Here is a 23,977-nt window from a genome sequence, read left to right as displayed (position 1 = left end):
TGTGTGTGTGTGTGTGTGTGCGTGTGTGTGTGTGTGTGTGTGTGTGTGTGTCTTAGGTTGGGCGGGGCTTACCTACACTTTTTACCTGCTCTCCAGCTGAGCTCCTCACACACCTGCAGCTCCTCACACACCTGCTGATCATATACTCTGATTGCAAGCTACCTGATTTAAGCCCGACTTTCCTCTCCAGTCTTGAACAGTTCACTGTGAACCCTTCTGTGAACGCCTTAGCCTTCATCCTAACCTTTTTTGGTGAAGATTCTATGTTTTTTTTTGCCTGAACCTGCTTGAACCTGTCTTCTTCTCGATGCCATGTCCATGTCCAGCCACGTCCAGCCAACCCTCACCCACCCGCCTTGCCACCCTGTTTTATTTCCTAAACTGATCATTGAACCATTTAAACCACCACCTATTTCTCATGTCTGCATTGTGGGTCCTAACAACTGCTAGATTAAAATAATTTAGGCTCTTAGTGTCATTACAGGAGCTCAATATGTCATTCAGAGCATGTATATAGCAACAAGCATTTGCTATGTAAAGAGATAGTAATGTGATGGTGTCCTGAGCAGAAAATGAAGTAATGCTTTATCATAAGTGTGTTGTAATCCAGGCTGTTCTCAGTCACTATTCGTACGTTTGTATGTTTTCTGTACAAAAAGTAAATAGCCAAAATTTGCACACATGCCTATCTCATGTTATTGTGAGTCAGTGTTGGTGTATATCCCACATATTTGGGAAGGCATTGATCACATGACCAATCCACTGACAGGAATGAAGAAGGAAGCAGTACCATGATTAGGCAGGTTGGGGTGGGGGATAGGTCACACAACACAGGACTTACCCCGGAGAGACCAGTGTTTGGAACTGTGTGAACTTTAAGTCGTTTTAAATTATGTCATCAGCATGTTTCTTTTCCTAAATGTAACCTATATAACTTTTTGTTCATAATTTGATGTTAAGAATGTAACATCATTCATGGGGCACTTATTTATAGGATATCGTACAAACTGTTTTGTATACATTTTTGAAGGTCATACAAACCTTTGTTTGAGGATACACTTTGATATCTTAGGTTCTCTATTTGTTGCTGTGATAGATGCCCTGGCCAACATTTGTATGTGGGGCCCTTGTGGGTAGTAAATGAGCTCAAAAATGGACCCTGGATTGACTGCCCAAAGCTTCCATAATGGCCCTATGTCAGTTGCCCACATGGGCGGGTTAACCGAAGTGGGCCCCACATGGGTAATGCTAGGGCTACCTGGCTGCCAAGTGGCTATTAACTCAAAATTAACTTTTTTTCTGTAGTCTTCTTGGGTAAACCAATGTGAGCAATTGGCATGGGTTCATAATCATATAGGGCCCACCCCCAGGTAACACACTTATAACGCTCAGTTATCACTGTTTCTGTAGTTGGCACTGTTTGCTGCTGGCTCAGTCACCTCCATGTTAAGAACTATGTGCAGACAGCCTGAATCGGACACTGAATTGTAAATATGCTCTGAATTTCATGTAAAGCCCCTTTAATGTAGTTCTGGTTTGGCCGAACAACACAAAGGTATTATGACAATTGCTGTTTAATGACTTGGATAATGAATAAATGCTTGTTGGTTGTTGATGAATTCATATTTGTCAAGTTTGTGGTAAATAAACTTGTATTTTTTATATATACTCTTAAAGAAATGGCACTTGTTATCAGAATGACCCAACCCTAAACCCAGCATGATGTGAAACCATTTATATGATTATATTTTAATGAGTTGTATATTCCTCTTTTTTTATTTTGTCAGTGTATACATAGCTGAATAAACTTGTCATTTAAACATTTTGCTGAAGATACCCTCATGTATATTTTTCTCCAGAGGTAGCCATTAAAAAAAAAAAAAAAAAAAAAAAAACAGCACTGTTTCTGCATGGCACTCTCAATCCCACTTGAAGTCTTGCCCGACAGTTTCAAAGAATTTGATATTAAATGGCCTATAAAACTCCTGTAGCTGCTCTATGACCTCCTGTTCGATCTGTACGTGAGTCCTGCCCTTGGATTTGCCGAGACAACGAGGCTGGCTGCTGCTCTCTGGCTTCTTCAGACAGGGGAAGCCTTTGGTGCGATTAAAGTAGAAGTGCTTGTCTGTGATTATTCGTTTCAGTCCCAGAAAGTCCTGAACGCGACCCATTTCCCCTGCCGGATCCGTGATCAGCCGCTCCCCACTCACAAAGTGCATCTGCGACAGGCGAAAGTACTGCAGCCAGTTTTCCAGGTGCAGAATGTACATCCCGATCCGAATAGCATTCCAGGAAGTGTCGACGATACCCTGACTTCTGTTCTTAAAGGCCAGCTCTTCAAACGTAGGGATGTCAGGCTTCTTGGAAAGAGTCTGTGTGTAGTCGGAAATGGCTCTTGTGACTGGGTTACGCACAACAACAATCAGCTTAGTCTCATGGGACATGCTGGAGATGCGTCTGGGTGCCTCTCTGGTGACAAAGTAGCTGGGTGTCTTCTCTAATGTGATCTGGCTGTCTAGTGTTCGTGGCATTAGTCCCCTTGGGAGAGAAAGAAAAGAATAAAACACACATAGATGAGTCAGCAAGTGGTGTTATTTTCCTGTCCTGGAGTGTTACCACATCTTTTCTGTTGGATGGATGACAGTGGTCATACAAATGTAGAAGCCAGAGGAAGGCAAACATTAATCTCGTATCACAAATACCAAGTTAAAAACATCCTATTAACATTTTGTTTTTTGTTTTGACAACCCATTCGCTGGAATAAATGTCGACATTGTACATTCCTGAAAATAACCGATGTTACATTTTTACTTTTAAATGTGAAATTCGCACATTTCATATAATGCTAGTATGTTGAAACTTTTTAATTTTTCAGTTGTGTTGTGACAACACTGTGGTTAAGATGTGATTAGGTTTAAGCACCAAACAACAACACATAGTTAGGGTTAGGAAAACATCATCTTTTCAGCCACAAATGTGGCTGGAAATTTTCTGATGGTTTCGAACAGTGGTCTGCCATGTTGCCAACAATCCCCTCCTCCTGATGAGAAACTCAGCTCATATACGTACATGTAATCTAAACTAGCTCACTTAACAATTCTTATATAATTACACTTAAATTGTCCAAATGTAACATGGTAGTTTGCAGAAATATGAAATGCTAACATTTTATTTTACATTAAAACAGTCAACAGTAAAAAAGAGGACCAAAAGAGTTCACACAGGCTATGTGTGTCACATCAGTCAAAATCTTGGAAGAAGATATTTTAAAACTTCAGAAGGAAAACTCTAGGTTAGGCATACAGTAGTATTTAGATCTCTTACTTAAATAAAAGGAATAATTACTTTACTTTGTTGTAAAACTACAATATAAAAAAATGCACTTCTGACGTAAAAATCCTGCATTTAGTCCTGGAAGTAAAATTTGTTGTATGTATTCATGTAACAAAAACAAAAAGATTCATTGATTGATAAATCAACTATTTTATGAACTGTTGAGTATTTATAACAATGCTTGACGTATTATAGTTGATTTTTTCTTTATTAAAGATGACGTGTTACTACAACTCTCAAGTAAAAACACATTTATGTTCATCTTTTAATTGCAGTAGGGTAAAAGTACAAAGTGAGCTCAGACCTGTGCTCAAATATATAACTAAATGTCCTTAGTTAGTCTCCATCAATGGCAGTCAGTTAAATAAAAATATTTTGGCATTACAGACACTAGAAAAAACACTTATGATATTTTGAAAACTTAAGACGGCAAACTGTAGGGGGAAACTTCCAGCTAATACACACTTTCAAATAACTGTAGACAAAAATGCATTTGCTAGATATTGATTGGTGACACAACAGCTTGTACAATCAAAACATGCATCATAATTATCATCATCATGCTGCCAAGATAATGGCTTCGCAAACTACAGGCAAATGTTTCTATTTGTCATATTTGTCATGTGAGTTTTCCTTCCCAGTGTAATGTGTCATTCTGATTTGGCACTTTGGTTCAATAAAACTTGATTAATGAGCATCTGATGTCGGCTATTGAGACACTGAATGCCTCTGCTACAATTCATCCACACTTTCTTGCCCGTTTCCTGTGAGAAGAAAAAGGAGTGTGCTGTAGCGTCAGCACAATAACACCGCAGTTTGGTAAAAATAATTATAAGATAGTACTATTAATTTTTTTTATCTTTTATTATTACAGAAGATATAGTACCTGAATTTCTCTATTTCACAGCATGTGCATTGGCTTCTGGATTTCAGTTACGTTACCACACAGTTCTGATGATTAAATACCGCGCTTTCTTTATTATTACATGGGGAAGGCTTCGATTAAAACCTAACCTTTCTCAAAGCTTTCTCTCACATGGTAGAGGTAGCCATAGGTTACCTCTAAAGTCTTGGAAATATTGATCCATTTAGTTTTATTTATGAATCTTGAGTTGTTGGCTCTGGTGCCTCAGGGCCAGTAGGCAACTATTAATCTTTTATGAGAACAGCACCTTTTCAGGCAAACAGCTTTGCTACACAAACACAGACACAGACACACACAGACACACACACACACATAAAAACTTGCAACCATATTCCAGGAGGTGCAGAATCTTTGGCTCTGTACTGGGGAAACTGTCTTCGTTATCTGGCTTGTCAATTCCATACATTTTCACCATTCTCGGAGATGAAGATTGTTTTGATGAGAGGACCCCGTGTGTGCTGGTTCAAAACTACAACTTGTTATATTGCAAAACTGAGCTGACAATGTGAACATGTACAGTGAAAGGTTGCTGATGGTTCTGCTTAAAATAGTACATCCGCCTGCTGTTGACTATACAGCCATATACGACACTATTCTGTTGACAACATGTTTACACATACAAGCATGGGGATACCGGGACTAAGGTGTTTATAAAATGTAATGATGCCAAATCAGGATTTCACACTGACATTTTTCACTCTCACTGCCTGTGTTTGTTTGGAGGCAGAATGTAAAACTCCAAGTAAGCCCGCTGGTGATAATGTGCTAACGTATCTTGAGTTATTGATTTATACAGCTGCGAGTCTCAGCACTGGATATACTACATGCTACTTGGAGGTTATACAGCACTGAGGGCACCGACATAGACAAGATGGAAATAAGGGTGTTAAAAAAGAAAAAGACTAACATACCTAAAGTTGGAAACTCTATGGCATCACTGGATCAACTATCAAGAAAGTGTGAAGAAGGGTAATATAAAATTAAGGTGTTATTTTTCCTACGACTGTCTCAAAGTTTTGACTTTAAAGTAGACTGATCTTTTTGAATGCACATACTCATATCCAAGTCACCACAGTCATTCTCAGCTATAAACGAATGTACATTGGGTTAATCAACAGTGTGATCTGAATTTCTTATTTGAGCAAACCCTGCAAAATGACTCTTTTTATTATCATAAATTGCTCCATTCTTTCCGATAACATTTGGAAAATAATAGAAGAGCCACATAATAAAATTATTTTTTCACATCCATGTGTGCAGGGGGCCAACGGGAAGTCAGATGGCCAGTGGACATGCTCTATGGGCTCATACACAAAAGCATCAGAAAGCCACCATATGCCCATATGAGCGACTTTCATAGGAATGAATGGAGCTCCATCTGTAAATTCAGTAGCCTATCCAGTTCTTCTTAATAAATCCATGGCTCCTTCGCACAGCATTTCTCTTGGAGAAATCTTGATGGACTTTCATGGTGTGCAAGACAAGTTACATAGGCAGGTTCCATGTAACTCACAGGAGCAAAGGTGGATTGATTGAGAAAGGATTGATTACCTTCTTACTGCATGAGTAACATTAGCTGTATTAGTAAGGTAACCAGGAAGAAACCTATGCCATTGTCTGTCCAAAAAGCCACCCAGGAAAAAAAGCCCTCTAGAACACGTACACATATTAATAGCAGGTGTAAATGCAAAAATCCATGATCAGATGTCATTATCCAACCTAATGGCCAGAATAAATGTTGGCATTGCACATTTTTTCCTTTTACCTACCTTTTTTGCTCCAAACATGGCTGGAAATATACCTAACTCTCATTAAAAAATAACTACTTTTGTCACTACAAACGCAGCTGGAAATGTCCCAAACTCTTAAAATAATTACTTACAACCATTTACAATAATATATTGTCACAATACTTATACTTAAGTCATGATACAATACTATTGCAATAAATGTTTAGTGATATGCTGAATATTGCAATATTGCAAATTGTGATATATTTCAATTTGATACCTTTTTTCGACAGAAAATTATTATACCCAAAGAAAACACTGTCAATATCTGTTATATCCAACAAGATAAAGTTTTCAGTAAAGTTACATTTTGCTGCAATAAAATGACTGAAGTGAGATGAATAATTGGTTTTATTATTCCTGTTGGCCACCAAAGGTTAAATATGTATTGACAGTACCAATAATTTGTATAATAAAATAATCAATATTTGGCATCTGTTTATCGATACAATATTGCAGCACAAAACATTGTAATACTATGCCAAACATGGCTGGAGATATCCCCAACTCTCATTAAAAAATAACTGCTTTTGTCACTACAAACACCCCTGGAGATGTCTTGAAGTCTCGTTAAAAATACCTGCTTTTGTCACTACAAACACTGCTGGACATGTCCCGAACTCTTGTTTTTGTAAGTGTCCTAGCGTTGTTAGTCTCAGACAGTGATCTGCTGCTCCACCATAACCCTCTCCTTCTGATGAAAAACTCATCAGAACATATCTGAATAATGTCACTTAAGAAATGTTATGATATGCATAAAATGCCCAAATGTAATCCATGTTTCATGATCTTTGGTATTGTTATAGTTTATTTCCTGTTTTATTCTCTAAGTCAAGTTGGGTCGTGTCTTGTGTTACTTCCTGCCTTTGTTGTTTTCTTACACAGCTGCCCTCCATCATTCTCGTTAGTCCCTCCCTGTTCCCAGTCCTCCCTGCACACCTGTTATGCATCAGTCCTGTTTGCTCCACCCTAGTGTTCCCCACCAGTTTTGATTGTTGTGTCGTTTGTTCTTTGAGGTTGTTGCCTGCCTGCTTTTGGAGCCGGCATTAAAGCTTGCTTTTTGTATGAATTACCTGCCTGCCTACTGTTCTTTGTTTGGGTCCTTACTCTGAGCTGCAACACAACACCATGTTTTGCAGAAATGTACAATGGAAACATTTTATATGGGACTGCATTGTCCAGATAACAGTGCAAAACACATGTTGATACCAGTTGCACATGAGGTCCGGGATCTGAGTGGGAGCCTGTCACAGTCAGAGTAAACATAGTTACTGTAAAACATGTAAAATAATGGAGTCTTTTAACATTGTCATTGATGGCCCTAATATATCCTCACAGACTTAAAATTCTTCTTCTGAGAGTAGCTGTCAAAGAACTCAGCAACTTGTTGAAAACTATGGTTTGTGATGAAGTAATTGTATCTTTCATTATCTGTTCAAACAAGATCAGAAGAAAACAGTAATATTAGGAGAACGATTTTCTGCTGTGCATCATCTAACTCTAGTCTCACCCTGTGGCTCATTAAACTGATACCTATGGCCTCCGTGTCCTCTGAGCTCAGTTGTCGGTTTTCCATTCAAAGGATTGTTCTGTAACTGCAGTCACGGAGAACAAGGTGCAATCCAATGATCAAAGGATGTTACTCTTTATTTTTATTGAAATCAGGACTATTTATAAGGGATGGTTTCATGTCAGCAGGAGCAGCCTGGACCTATAAATTCAAAGTCTTCTGTCCTGGAGTGATGTTAATGAGCAACACTGAGGGGCAGCCTGTAAGTACAAACATTTATTTGAACTAGAACATCTTAGTTGGGGCTCATGTTAAATTATCTGTTATCACAATTTTTTTATCTGCGCATACACCTGCTCTGCTGGAGCTGATTTCATTGCCTACATATTAACCTTTAATGGCCATACGTGATAGAACAAACAGAATGCATGACAAACAGAGATTTATTATTTTTGATAAATGATTTTCTTTGCTCGCTCAAACACACCCGGCAGCAGCAACCTCATTTATGTATCTGTTTGTTACTGAGATAGCGGGAATAAGGCCAGAAGGGGAACATGTGATACCTGAGGCAGGTGTCTGAACCAACCATCAGGAGTTTTTTTTCTCCCCATGCCCCCAAGAAACTATCTGCACTGCACACAGCATCTGAAAGTAGAAGATAAAATTGAGGATCTTTGTGGCAGTGGGTTCTTTCACGAAACGCTGTTCCGCCTTTACTTAGGAATGATTATTTGCAGTTTGGAATCTACATGATGGTAATACCAATTGAATTGCTTTGGGGGTAATCACTGATGTGACTGACACTTTAGCATCTTTATCAGTATGCATGTATCAGAAGAAACTTTAATGTGAACATCTTACTTTGTAGGACATGTGTGAATACACACAAACACACGCATGCACACGTGGGCGTACACACACACACACACACACACACACACACGTTGATTAACTGACATTTGAGTGAAGTGCCCTGATTGATTACCACCTTTTCACTCAGAGTCAAGGCTTAATTCTTTGGGGTAATTTTCTTCTTCCCAATTCTTGGTGAAACTTTAAGTCAGGATGCATTACAGGGCTCAGCTGTGACATTTTAATCACTCTGGGAAAATGAACTCAGGTGTGGAAGATCAGCTCGATACTGTAAATGAGACCTGTGCCTGGTCAAATGAGAAGATGTGGTTGAGAGGTAATTTATTCTGGACTCTTCAGAATTTCGTCTGATGCTCTGATTGCACAATTGGATATTTCTGTAAACCTGGCACATTTAATTTTGTTTGAAGGTTTGTTTGAAATAAACACTAACTTCTGTATTATTATTATTATTGTTGTTATTATTATTATTATTATTATTATTATTATTATTATTATTATTATTATTATTTTGTGGAATATTGCTCTGAAAATATCTAGCAAAAGACAAAATAGTCTTGGGCCTGGAAATAATAATAGTAGCAACATTAGTTATCAACCCTAAAGTATCAGTTTTGCTTTTGTGATGATTACTTTAAAGTCAATACCAATTTTGACAGTTTCTCACTGTATGTCATGCATGAAAATCTAAACCAAGAAAATCTATCAGTGAGGACCGACTCTATCTGTGTGAACATCACAGGAAGTCACTGCAAATGTGTGTGAGGCAGCCACTTGGTTAGACACATGGCGTTTCTTTTATTGTGAAGGTTCTAATTTGTGTCTCCTCACAACAGGGGGGCTGTTACAGCATATCTCACTTTGTGTATAAAAAAAGCAGTGCCCTGACAACAGATAAAGCAAACATTGAAAATAAACAGACTTATTTAAACGCATGCATTCATTATTAAAACATGGCTTGTTAACAAAAATTTGGGCTATAACGTATGATATATAACCACTCTTGACAAGTTTTTGGCTTTAATTTTCCATCATTTTGAAGTTAATGTTGATTGCACAATATCGTGGCTTAAGAATAATGACATAAGATTTGTTGATTTTATTAGATTTGTTCTCTATAAGCCTCACTTTCACTGTGCAATTCTGTTTGCCACATGGTACGATCAGCTTGAAAAATTAAGGCTCAATTTACAACACACGGGAAGTGCATCAGCCAAGACAGGAAAAGGCCAGTTTTTTACCGTGGTGGCTATTGGTAGCCATCCCCAGTTACCAAAGAACATCAATGTAAGTTCTTTGCAGTACTATCACCTGATTGGTGGAAAAAAGTAGAGGAAATGACGGATGGTGGAACAGCTGAAGCAGCAGAGGAAAACATACATTGTTTATTGTATTGTTGGTAGTTGCTAAACTCTAAAGGAAATGGAAAAGTGATCTGATTCTCTTTCCAACATGAACACCAACATACTTGAAAATGCTCTCTACTTTAACTATAATTTATGTTTAAGTATATTAAAATTTCTGATCTGTAATGATTTTATGAAATGTCGTATGTTTGCTTAATGACCCACTCGATGAGAGGAAAGAAAGAAAAAAAAACCAACAAAAATTAGCATCCTTCAGCTCTTATCTACAGGTAGTTAGGGTCACCAGTGGAAAGCAGGCAGTCATTGCCACTCATTAATGAGCTGCGGTGTGCTAAGAGCTCGTCTGCATATTGTAGTGACCCTAAAAAGAACCTGCTGGCTATCTTGCTGAACAATTTATCTTTGTTGGCGCAGTGGAGGCAGGAGGTCTGGAGTTCACACGTAGCTCCCTCTGGACGTGGCTATATCATTACGGAGGAATAAGCCACAAACATGGATGTCTTCATTTCAAAGTACCAAGGACTCCCCATTAAACCCAGATACACCATTGTCCTGCAGCGTGCAGTTCCACTGGGAAACATGTTACTCCTACAACAGTGTTTATACCTAAAGCCATTCATCAGCAATGGATTTATAGCTTTAAATCAATCCCCATAATGATTGCTTTGACTTCTGCCAGTTAATAACTGAATTGTTCTGTTGTGCTATTTTACTCAAGCTTTGACTTCTCATATGGCCCTAAAGGTTTAGTCATTCATCAGTGGTGTTCAACATTTGAATATTTTTTGTATGTGCTGAACCAGCTGTGACGAGCACTTTTAACCATGGATTGGAGAGAACCTCAAAAAAAAGATACACAAACCTTGGGCAAATATTCATTTGGCTGTGAGTTCGAAATGACCTGTCTGGTCTGCACCTCTGGTTAGTTTTTAGTTGAGTACAAAGCATAGACTGTATAAAATTATGGTTGTAGCTACCATGACATCCCACATTGGTTTGTCAACTGCTGTTTTGAAGCCTCTAGTTCAGCATTTTGGCTGTTGCCATCTTGGTTTTTTGGAACCAGAAGTGGCCATATTTGGACAAGAGGCTGTAGAGGTGTAGAAGGAAAGGGATGGATCTGACTGAAAGCCAATGAAACTATCAGCAGACTGCCTGTCACTCAAGCAGTTCTGTCTCTAAATATGCATAACTTTGGGACTTGATAAAATGTAAATGGGTGAGTTCTAAAAAAAAAAAAAAAAATCACCCGAGTACAGATGACATGAATGTTGAAATTAGATACATAAGCTGAAAACGTGTCTATTTCAGCTGTAAAGGTTGGCATTTTAACATCGGGGTCTATAAGGATTGACTTTTTTGGAGCCAGCATCAAGTGGCCTTTCGATGAATTGCAGTTTTTGGAACTTCTGCATTGGCTTATTTTTTCAGCTTCATAGGTTGCCATTGGGTAAAGAGAAGTTCTCTGCTGTATACTTTAATTAGACAGTTATCCAGCTATACAACAAGAACAGTTACTTCAGTGGCAACACTGACAGAGGACTGCATGAGACACCAACTAAGTCACTAAGTTGTCCTGCACAAACAGTGATTTAGCTTGAAAGGAGATACAATTGTTATTGAGACTTAAGAATGTCAGAAACAATAATAATTACAGCAGAGTCCCTGAGGCAGTACCACAGAGGATATCTGTGTATACAGTGTCCAAATTAGAGGGGGTACATCCTCTGGGGAGCATACTCAGTAATCTTCATTGCAACCTGACCATTACATATTGATTTTCTTTCAATAAAAAGAAAACAAACAAACAAAACAAACCCCATATAATTTGGCCTGTTGGTGCTGGAGTAATCATTCAGTTATAAACAAATATAATAGGATCCATAACAAAAAAAAAGATTTTAGGGCAATGTTCAGTAGCTCTGTCTCAAACACAAATAACAACTAACATATAAACAGATCCTCATTACATCCCATCGCTGCCAAAGCAAAAATGAAAATTACACCTTTTTCAACAATCCGGTATCAGACTAGAATCCAAATTATTGCCACAGAGTTCAAACCAAAACACACAACTAAATAAAGGTTAATATTTAATAAAAGACTGGATATTAAAATCAATTTGGTCCAGGGCTGTTGAATTACATCCACGCCCTGTATGTAACACTGCATATATATATAAATATAAAAGCTGCTGCATCACCTACAGCAAGGGTGTGATTTGTTTCATAGTGTGAAGATGCAGTAAAAGAGCTCCAGACAAGTGTCTTGTTGAAAAACTTAGACTTCCAGAGAGCAATGCAGGTTCATCAGGGATGCAGACCATCAGAGCAAGTAAAGGTCAACTTTGAATCATCTCCTTTTGAACGATCAATGAACTCAGAATATATTACTGTCATTTCACTGTGGTATGAACTTAAAACAGAATAGTGCATATTGTCAGTTCAAGACAAGTTCTCCGTAAATGTTTGCAGCACAAATACAAAATTGTCATGCAACGAGGCAACGCATGCAGAATGCAAGTCCCTTAAAAAGCAGCAAATCAAAAAAACTGTGAATTTATCTCTGATACTCATAATGTGAATGGTGTGTAGTATAGCAGTACTCTGCAACATTTTGGTGGCGTCTCGACATGCTACATGTCAATACAAAACGCTTGACATAACCACCCCACAGACTGTATGGGTTGCTAATGCGGCAGGAGTATGAGTTTAGTGATAGGGCTGTTAGCATCACATGGCTAACGTTACCTAACTGTTTTTAACAAGTTTAACGATAGTCACACTATTTTGGTGGTGGTGTGAGTTTGTTGGACTTGCTGTTGAATGTTGGGAGTAGAATGTTGCCAGCTGCTTTTGTGTTAGCCAGTGCTAACTGGGCAGATGTTCAAAATTGATCTCTTGCCAGGAGGAGACCAGCTACAGAAATGGCACAACAAAAAATGTGCTAATCAGCATGGAGCCATGCTCTGGGATTAGTCCTCCGGTGCAAAAAGGATGCAGCTATTGTTTGACTGGAAAGTTTTGATACCAACTTGGTAGAGGGTACCTTCGGTCGATATGTTACAGGTATTGAGTACTGATATTCAGTCCTACTAATAAAACAGTTCAATAAGTTGGCAAATACTGATCTGATTGGGATTTAACTAAGAAACCATTAATCATGGTGAAGTGTTTCTGCAGGAGCAGGGACACGAGATTTAGGGACTGGCCTTTCCCTCCCACTGGACAGCAAATGTTTGTCATTAAAAGGACAAATAATGAACACTACCCATTGAACAATATGTGGGCTCGCAGGCTGACCACTGAGGAGCCCAAATCCAACTATTCATTACATGTTCTGTGTTTGTTCAGTCCCTGGAGTAATTTAAGAGCACAACAGTTACACAGTAAATTACAAGAAAAAGTCTCTTGGGTACTCATTGGTGGTATGTTATCACAGTAAGCAGCAAGTGGAGTAATGATGGTCACAGTCTTTGGCAATACACAAAAAGCTTTGGTTTAGAAACAAAAAGGAGATATTTCAAGAAGAAATAGATTAAACATTTTATCAGAGGTACTGCAAAGTCAAATAATATTCAACTCGTGAAATAATTAAAATTGTTTGTGTCGTTATCTTCTGAACTGAATTAGAGCCACACAAAAATATGCAATATGCAACAATAGTGCTATCAAGAGTCACAAAGGCAACAGCAAAGTAATTGTGCACTGTCCTGAAAGCCTGTCATAGCAGCTTTAGAATACTTCCTTTTTGGGGGGGGTGTTTTTAATTTCAGCTTAGTTGTTTTTAATTTATTATTATTATTATTATTTTGCTTACATCATTTAATATATATATATATATATATATATATATATATATATATATATATATATATATATACTGTATATATAATGCTGATTTCAAATCTCCTTTTGCAAACTTTATTCCAATACAAAAAAAAGGTGATTCCGGGAAATTGCGTTTCATACAATCCATTTCTCCTGAAATGTCTTGAAAAGGCAATACCACACACAGACTTGCTTCCCTGCTGTCCAAACCCATTAACAGTTTGTATTACTCAGGTAGACAGTGCAGAGAAAATGTTCTTATGCTGCGTGATTCTCATAATGTCTGTGCCACTGCACTTCCTAAAAATGGCATCTTCCTTTTTTTCTTGATACAGAATAGATCCAGTCTCCAGTGGAGAGGCTGCTCCATTATTAAAGTATCACTCACTTAGATTACAGCTGTGATGACATCTGATCATTAATCACCGGCAACAGAGGCCTGCCGCCTCGAAAATCTATTAAGAGTTAACAAAGAGCAGTCCAGACGAATACGGCAATCCTGTGGCCAATTCAGCTAGGTGAGAAACAGAAGTGAATAACAATTCAGCACTCTGAGAATCAAGCATCTTTTTTTTCTAATTTAATTGAAGACAAATTGGTTGGAAATAACAGACTGACTTGATCCAGATCTCACAGTTGAGAATTCCTGGAATTATCTGCAGCCACATAATGGAATCAAAACATATTCATAGCTGGACAAAACAGTTCTGAAATAGTGGAAAATAAATTGCATAATGTATCTGACCTTGAACCAAAACCTATTTAATCGCTGTCATTTCAACACCAGGCTCTTGTTTTCCTTCAAATAACAATTATTCATGGTTTGGTCTGCAGAGGGAAATGACTGACACTTGCTCTCCTTGAACAATAACACGTTGAATTGAGCTGAGCTACGAGCTGTCACATTAACATGTGGCACGGGAAAGTATCCGCAGACTCTGAAATGAAGATGGGAAGCCTCTGAAATCCTGAACTGCATATTCTCAGATGAGGATTACTGTTTGTTCTGCTTATTCTGTGTATTTTGTGATGAATTAACAGCTGCTGTGCAGCTGATATCAAGTGATGAACGCAGAAAATAAAATCCATAACGGCTTTTTGCAATGTTGTAAGGCAGCTAAAACCTTTTTCTAATCATATAATTGACATAAAATGCCCTTTATGATAACATTGTGACACATCCTGCCCCTGCACACTTTCCCTTAATGGAAATTTCTTACATTTTTGGCAAAATTGGAACTTTTATATGTTCTGAGTTTTCACTATAGCCTCTAGCAATGTGACAGTCAAGGATATTTATAAATGGAGAGCGGGCAGTCCACACACCTTTAGCAGTTTTACTCTTCAGTTTGGTGGTGGGAAAGTACAAAAGGAGACAGTATAGGGGAGACACAGGAGGGAAAGCTCAGACAGGATTTGATCCCTGGTCAGTAGGGACGTACTGGGTTCGCCAAGGGGGGAAAGTTAACAAGCTGACAATCTTTGAGGATGAGCTAAAGTGAGCTAAGGATTGCTGAGTGTTGGCAATTTCCAGATCCGTCACAATGTCTTCAGAATGATACGTATTTATAGTCCGTTTGATAGTATCATTTGTTTCAGGGAAAACTGAAGCACAAATGAAAATGTATTTTTACTGTTTAAGAACCATCAACCAGATTGCTGTCATTAGCTGCTTTAATTTTTAATTGCTTTACCTTAAGTCCATTTTGTGACCATGCAAACACAGTGTATATACATAATGACTTCATTAGTAACCCTGTTTCCTAAAACCTAAAGAAATGGTTTTGCTGCATATGTTTTAGGCAAAAGTGCAGTAAATGCTGCCTCCATTATATCAAATAACAACACTTTTTGTAGTAAAGAAAGTGTTTGGTTTTTGTGCTGCTCAGCGATTGTAGGGAGATGTTCTTGGTGGATGATGGGTGTAGAACGCCCAAGGCTTTGACACAGTAGATTGAGGTTTGCATCCATAGTCCTCTTTGTGGTTCAGGCTGCTTTTACTCTAAAAGTAAATGCATCATGTCTTGTCCCTCAAGTCAGTCTTGGCTTTTGTCTAAACATAACCATAAACATGGTAATTATTTTATAATTGACATGAGAGGATATTACTGGGGAAATGAAATGTGCTGTTAGTGATTTATTTATTTATCTTTTTTAAAAGAAGTTCAGTATGAACATTTTTTGACTTTGCATTACGCTCATTAAAACATTTTAGGCGGCCTTGTGTTTTTGTCACAACATATTTTTGCAAATTAGTCATATCTAAATCTCATAAATCACACAGAGCTGTTATCAAAGGCAGTGCAACTAGTTTTATACAAAAATGAAATGGAATGATTTGCATGTTACACATGCCTTAAATTATCAAGTCCATTTAACCAATGCAAACTATGATCAACTGCGGTGGTGGAATTCTGTCATTAACGTGCAAGTTGGATCTATAGACACACTATGGAGTTTGTTTGATGCACAAAACCAGGACCATAGTGTTGCTACTGCTCAAAAACATTTTCATCTGGACTCATCACATATCGACATTTGGTCGGTGGCCCTACATGTCAAAATATAACAATTTAGGTACCTCTTCTGCTTGGAGATGGTGTGTTAATTTAAACTCGTTGCATGCATTGTGTCTTTTTAAAATACACTACTGTGAACAGTTTCTGCTCGTCAGATGCATACAGTCAATTAACTTACAACATGGGTAAAACACTTTTTCAGGTCCACTTACTTTTGTATACACATATATCTGTTGATGGTGCTACGGAAAAGTTGAGGGATCTTCAAAATTATTACAATCCCTCTTGAGGGGGGGGTGAATGTGAGCAGCCATGGCAATCTATCCAATAGTGGTCAAGTCATTTCAGTCAAAACCAAAAATGTAGCTTAATTGTGGTGCTTGAAGTCAGGTTATCACCAATGTTATTATGATGCATTCTCTGGACACAATGAATATCAATTAGTAAAAGGTGACAAGAAAATGACCTAAGAATCAGTTTTAAAAATAGAGGAGGATCATTAGAAAATGATCCAAAGAATTGTCCAGAAAAAATGTCCAGAAATCTATATTTATAATTCTGATTATATTACAGAAAAAAAAATAAATAAATAAATAAAAATATTTTGGGGCCATGTCTTATTTATTTGCTTGTTGCCTTTTTCCCATGTTTTTTAAAGAAATTAAATCAATTTGCGCCAGTTTCAAAGGGTTAAAATACCAGACTCTCCACACAATCAAAGATGCCAGATTGGCACTATAAAGGTTGTTTAATTGGATACACTAGAGTTCGGTCGTTAATGTATGCGAGATCACATTGTTTCCTGAATCATTCTATTAAAGGAATAAAGCTCCACGTCTCTGCGCTTCAGACCTGTCTCATTGGGGAAACCTCTCAGAAAGAGTTGTTTTTTAATTAATGTTAACCACTACATGTCTCTGAGCTGCACTGGAATGAAGACAGCTCATTAATAATACAGAGTTACGCCTTACAATCTCTCGCTGTATAATGTGCAGTTTTCTGTCTTAAATGAGAACCATCTAACTTTCTGTCCTCATCAACCTTTCTGATGATACTGTTCCAGAGCTCCCTGCCTCCCCGAGCCAATTAATGTGGACCTGGAGAATATTTGTTGCTGCAGCCTCTCATACAATTTCAACCCTTCTCGGGGAATCTACTGGAAGTGCTTCTGACTCCTGTGAAATCAATAGAGCTGAGATGCCCTTTTAAGTCTTGATGGTGTATAGCGACGTGTTTTTGTTTGATCTTTCTGATTCTGTGGAGGATGGAAAAAGTGGCGAGAGAAGTGTGAGGAAATCGGTGGCAGTGAAATGTCTGTTTTATCAGGTCTTGTATGGTTATGTGAACACCCTCGAATAAAATAAATGAGGCCACATGTGTGTTCTGTTCAGGAGGCACAGTAATGAACACTGCACCATTTTTCTTGGGAGCCTAAATGATCTGTCACATGCTTAATGTAACAGGACAGACTGCGCAGAACAACTGGCCAGTACACTGAAACTGACGAGAGTTAATTGTATGTCACATGTTGTGTTTCTGTCTGTTCAATAGATATTACGTAGTGAGAAAACCTCAAAAATAAAAACAATTTGCTTTGAAAAGTATCATGAATGGTGCTTTTATTCTCTTTTAAAAAGAGTATGTAGAGTTTAAAGTGTTTTTTTACAGAGAGATTAGTGCTGAAAAATAATTAATTAGCTTGTCTGTCGTTATCTTGTGATGAAGCTTGCAGCTATCATTTGATGATGAAGACCATGAGATGCTGAAGTTTTGACAAAGCTGATAAGTGGACCCTTTGTTGAGATTATTTGTTTTCGCACACATAGATCCCAAGGTCAACAATAAACCTCCGTGCTCAAATAATTAGTCAAATTAATCAATTAATCATTGCATTCATTCATCAAGTAGCAGCCGTGCAAGACTTTAATGCTCATTACACAGAAGAAAATCAAATTGTTGGATGGATGAAATGCACAAAGAGATAAATGTGCTACTGAGTGGACCTAGAGTTAAGATTATTTGATCAAACTTAATTAACAGGTACATTTATCATGTAAGATGCTATTGTTTAGAAATCACTATGTGATAGCATGACTTAGATTGATCAGATAAGATGTTATGCTTTAGATATACCTAATTTAATTTCCATTTCAGTCCATGAAAAAATATGTCGAACTTGCTAATGGATTTCTCCTCTAGGATCATGGATATCTGTACCAACTTTTATGATATTACAACCACTGTCCAGGCATTTGATGTCAGAAAAAAAAAAATTCAGAGGGGATGATTGATAAACACTGGCAGCGTAGAAACAAATAGATTTGCATACCAAGTAACTCCGGTTAGAAGGAGTTTAATGCCATGGAACAAGTCATCGGAGTCACGGAGTCTGAGGAAGGGCCGCTGACTCCGCATGTAACATAGTGTTAAAATCCTTTTAATGGGAACAACTTGGTGTGCAGATCTATTTGTTTCTACTCTGCTAGATGTGTGTTAAATCCAGCACCCACTCCAGTGGACAAGGGCTGTGAGTGGCTTTTTTTTTCTTTTCTTTTCTTTTTTTTTTAATTGATAACAGTTGCCATATTTTGTTTTATTGTTACATATGTAATATGCTTTTCTAGTTTTTTTCAGGTTTTTACTTCACTTTATGAATCTGTACCTACATTCTATGTCTCATATCTGTTTGTTTTTACAGACGTTGAAAGCATAATTGTAGCCTGTGTGAGTTTAATGCCTGCCAGGGTCAAAACTTTGCTAAGCATTATTAAGCTCTCACACTACATCACAGTCAAAGTCGTCGGATCACTGTACTGTTCACACGACACACTGATGTTGTGTAATTGGAAATCTTGAAGTCATTGTAAGCCAATGCAGATTTGCTTCTGATCTGGGGCTTTTCTCAGGGAACTACAAAAACTGTCAGTGAACAGAAAATTAGGGCTAACGTTGTGAACTGTGAATGAGTGAGTGAGTTTACACCCTTGTTTTCACTTTCATTGGAAAAAAAAACATAAGATAACTGTTAGATTATTCATAATAGAAATAACTCATTTTCAGCCCTCTAAAGACAGAAAGGCAAACTTTCGCATAAAGCTGAGCAACACAAAGACGTTATGCCACTTGCTATAGAGACAAATGTGACAGTTAATCAAAATGGAAAGATACTTTATGTGACGTGCTGCCAACAACCCAAACATTGTGACAGATAATCACTGAGGGCCAGTCTAGCACAATGAACGTCACTCAGTCACTCGTCAGGTTGAATAACAGCTTCAGCCTGAATTAAACCAGCCTTTGTGTCCATGGCATTGTTTAAGTATTTTATCTTTAATATATGAACTGTCAGCTTGTGACAAGTGGCGCAGTTTTCCAGCTTTGTAATTTTCCACAAGTGGCATCATATCAGTGTGGGACTTCGATTTATCTTTGCTTAAATTAAGAGTGGCACAGGAAAAAAAAAAACAACTTCTGTGAAGCCCAAACCTCTGGGTGTTTACGTGAGGTAAACAGGGGCTGTTGCATCATTAAGATATTTATGTGAAGACGATTGCTTGTGCAATAAATAGACTAATGGTTCGGGTAGAACAATGTCTGAAGCGTCAGCCCGTTCTCATTCATAACTCTTAAAATAGTGCCACTCTGTCAGTGCGTTTGGCGTTAGAGTACAACGCCAAAAGCCACCTTTCATGTGCGCGTGGAACGCTGCTGTATGGCATCAACTGAGAACACAGGACAGAATAGGTCACAGTGTTATAATATGATGGCCGGATGGCACCTGGCATGTCTGTCTAGTACTAAACGGACAGAATCACTTGAGAACTATTGAAAACTATTGCGCGCACACGAAACGCAGATGGACCACATCAGGTTGAAACACTGTCTGTGATGACGTAATATAAGGAGCGCGAGGGCAGGCAGAAGAAGTGCATGGGTCATTATGGTGCATGGGTCCCATGAACAACAGACCTTAATGTGGGAATGTGGTGTACACTTCCTGTCTGATGCCTGCGTGCCAGCATGTGCATTTGTCGATGTTCCGGCATGGGTTGCTATGTGCTGTTGTTGCCTAAACATAACACATCCAGGGTCATGCCACCATATGCAACCATTCGTTGACATCATGGTAAATAAGCAGACACAGAAGAACAACTAATTCGTAACATATACATGTGCAAGTCCACTGACAAAGCGGCAACATGAGACAAGTTGGGATGAGTACGTGTTGGAAGTGTTCATGTTTGATCTCGTCGGTCAGAGACAGACAAATGCACCACAGCTGTTTCTTTCTACACACTTGAGTCTGCTATGTTCAGATGTTTAGCTGGTGTAATAAAGGAAGGCTTTTGAATAGACTACCTACAACTGACTCCATTACACTGTGTCTACATCCAGCTTTTTATTTGCACATGGAAATTAATCAACCCTTTCACCACTAGGAGCTCTGGGCTCATATTAAATGCCTTCATTTGTCGAGGTATTGGCTTGTATTTTTTTTTTTTTTTTTTACAAGTTGCATCTTGTTCTGTTAAGTATTACAAAGAGTGGCACCTTTCATTTGAGAATGTTTCCAAATCAATTTACTTTGTGAAATACACACAACAATAAAGACTATCTATAAAGCAGCCCCTAAGGAAGTTTTTTCCCGTGTTTGAAAAGCTCCTTCTTGTGCATTCAAATGACATCCCAGTGTAAATTTGATTACCAAGTACAATACATGGAAAATTAAGATGAATATCAGAAATAGCAATTAAAAAGAGACCTTAATAAACATGCAAATTATTGAACAAGTGTTTTCTTTTAACTTCCAACCAGGGGACTGTGGAGTGTTTTTGTGTCTTACATTAATGCGTTTTTGTAATATTATAGTCTCTGGTCCATTAGTTTGGAGATGAAAGGACTGATTCTCTTTTCAGGACTATGGAGCAGCTTTTGAGATAACTCTGTTGTACTGCAGTCTTTGTGTGGATGTGTGTGTGTGTGTGTGTGTGTGTCTCTATGGGGGATTGTCTTACATCTGCAAGAGGACATTTCTTTTATTGACATTATCGACAATGCATTTTCATTGTATTTTGTACATTTCTTTTTTACTCTTAAATTAACTGTCTGACAGGACAGGACTTCTTAAAACAAACTTATTTTCTTTGCGTGAGTCACCAATACAAAAAAATGAACAAATGTGACCTTTTTTTGTAATTTAAGGGCTTTTACTTAGTTATCTGAAATGAGGCTATGGAAACAACTAGAATCAAACAGTAATCTTAGATACAGGCCCCTGAGTTGTATGCGTTTTGGTCACAACATTGCTGGAATAAATGGTTAATTTATTAAAAGGCACACCTTAACAAAATCAGTCATTGCAGAAATGTGGTGTTTCTTCTCCTTATGTCAAGTATAGAAAATGTAGTTGGTATTATTCAGCCCATTCTCACTACCCGGGTGTTAAAAAAAGCAGCTTGGTCAGTTGCTGTCTGTGTCTTATTCGGACGCAAAAGGCAGTCTTTAGCAGATGAACTGGACTTCCAACTAACTCTCATGGAAACCCAGCAGTAGCAATGACATATTGCCACATATGACAAGTAATGGCATTGAAAATTCAGGCTCACTATAACAGTGCCTCTAAATATTATGTGCAGAATTTAAAGAAATGATTGAAAGATGCACGTCCTTTAAATAGTTGAAGAAGCTGAAAACTGCTAAAAGCCAAGGTCAAACAAAACAAAACAAAATAAAAACACAAAATGAAGAAGAAGATCTGAGCAAACTAAGACGGGCAGGTATTCATATACATGATAATTCACTGCAGCGTCTGCTGCTCATTCCTGCAGTGCAGCTTGAGAACAGACTTCCTCACTTCTTCCATGTTCTTGGAAGCATTGCTCTGTGTTCTGTTCTTGCCACACTGGTGGCATTGTAGCTATGTGAGCAGAAATCTGTAGGCAGCTCCCAACAATCAGACACAATGTAATACAACTCTTTGAGCCTTTTTGGAGGACATTTGGAGACTTGAGTACAACATTTTGAGTCACTGTGTATTCAGTGGCAATGGTCTTTTGTTGATAGGGAAACCTGAACTTTTAGCTTTTAGCTTCAATTTTATTTAGAAGATATCTTGTCTGTAGAGTAGAATCAACAAAGGTTCACTGGATGGTGGGGGGATGCTCGGGCTTGGTGCACCCTGTGAGCCCCTTTGCCTTCACCAACCAACACAAGAACATGTTGTGCCCTGGTATAGGCAGTTTGGAGTCGGCTGGAAACCTGAGGGCTGCTCATCTGCTCCGTCGGCTGTGAATGTTTGTGTGAACTGATCCTACATGAGCCGCATGGAGCTGTCTTTTCAGCACCACAGAACTCTGCTGAAACTGCAGCACAGAGGAAAACACACTAGACTAAAAAGTAGAAGCAAACTTGTGATCTTAGTGGTGATGTGCTGCTCAGGTATGTGTGTGAATGTGTAAAATCCCCAACATCAGAAATAATGTCTTTGTATCTATCTATCTATCTATCTATCTATCTATCTATATACATATATAGTATAGGGCCCTGGGATTTGAATTATAGGTGACAGGTGCCATGGACTACAACCTTGGGTTTATACTTGTAAGGGTGTAGGTTTCATTTCAAATTTCCAGTTTGGGTGGGGGGGGGGGGGGTTGGAGGTTCTCTGCCAGGACATTTTGAGCGCCAGAGACTGAATTTCGTAAATTCTGGTTAATTTTTATGCACCAATTTGTGCCTTTTCAGCATCAGTTTATGGTGTAAATAAATGTCTTTAATTTTGTTAGAAAAGGAAAGGTCGTCTGCTACTTCAGTGTTATTATTGGGTGGACAAATGGCCATGTTCTAAATAATGTGTGTTAAACGAACATCTGGACATAGCGGTGTCTACATCAGGACTTCACATTTGACTAGAGCAGCAGAGCAAAGGGGTGACTGCACTGAACTGGTTTAAAGAATTACAGACAGTGCACTTATCGCGGAAATATATCAGGTGCAAGTGCATCTATCTCAGCAAAATTACCAATACATACTTAAACGTGTGTTTCATTTTTTCCTCACCTGTACCAGTCAAGTCCTCTGTCATAGTTTCTGTCGAAAAAGTGCGGCTCTGTTCCAAGAGCGCGCACATCTGGATGTATCCGGATGAACTCCAGTACCGCCCTGGTGCCTCCTTTCTTTACACCAACTATTAACGCATTAGGCAGCTTCTTATTCCCATATTTCTGCGCAACACTCATGTTTCTCAACTTCATGTCAGTCCAGTGACTTCCAGACGAGGCAGGGACTTTACTTTGGTCGCGGAGATCACTTGAGCCTCGCTGGGCAGCAGACTCATCCAGCGCGGACCTGACTTCCAGCGAAGCGCAATTGTCTAATTTTCCAAGAAGTTTCTTCCCTCCCGCGTTCTTGCTCGGCGGGCATCTTTTCCCCTCGTAACCCTGCTTTGTCATGATTGTGCTGCGACAGAATATAATACTGTAGCATAAGTAGGTGCAGGACAGTGACACAGTGAATATGAAGGCGAATCTGGCGCTGAATCTGTTCGTAGATGAGAGGAACCTATGTGCCATGTCTCCATGGGTTCAAAGTGCTGCATGATTTTCCATCGGAGTCTTCCTCCTCTCTTTGTCTGCGGTCGGAGTCTGGCAATGATATAGGTTCTAGAGTCAGACAGACTGGCACATGAGGATAGGGGTGGCTTCTTGGAGGCATCAACTGCGCGCAAGTCGCATTATTCCTTTTCATAGGCTGCTGAACTGTGCGAGAAAACTTGGAGCAGAATATGATTACAGCCGCTGTCAAGGGAAGAAATGGGTCAGTCTTCCT

The 23,977-nt window shown here is 38.5% G+C and overlaps 1 protein-coding gene across 1 annotated transcript; it reads right to left on the bottom strand.

Moving 5' to 3' along the window:
* Nucleotides 1-1,919: 1,919 nt before the first annotated feature.
* On the bottom strand, nt 1,920-23,721 carry hs3st2 (heparan sulfate (glucosamine) 3-O-sulfotransferase 2). The gene is made up of 2 exons (XM_042505614.1): nt 23,210-23,721; nt 1,920-2,538 (listed from the first exon to the last, which is right to left on the bottom strand). The coding sequence occupies exons 1-2, from the start codon at nt 23,719-23,721 to the stop codon at nt 1,920-1,922; spliced, it is 1,131 nt and encodes a 376-aa protein (XP_042361548.1).
* Between the last annotated feature and the right edge of the window lie 256 nt (nt 23,722-23,977).

This window comes from Plectropomus leopardus, chromosome 17 (genome assembly GCF_008729295.1).
Source record: "Plectropomus leopardus isolate mb chromosome 17, YSFRI_Pleo_2.0, whole genome shotgun sequence".
Lineage (NCBI taxonomy): Eukaryota > Metazoa > Chordata > Actinopteri > Perciformes > Serranidae > Plectropomus > Plectropomus leopardus.
This window is presented reverse-complemented; position numbering and strand designations above follow the sequence as displayed.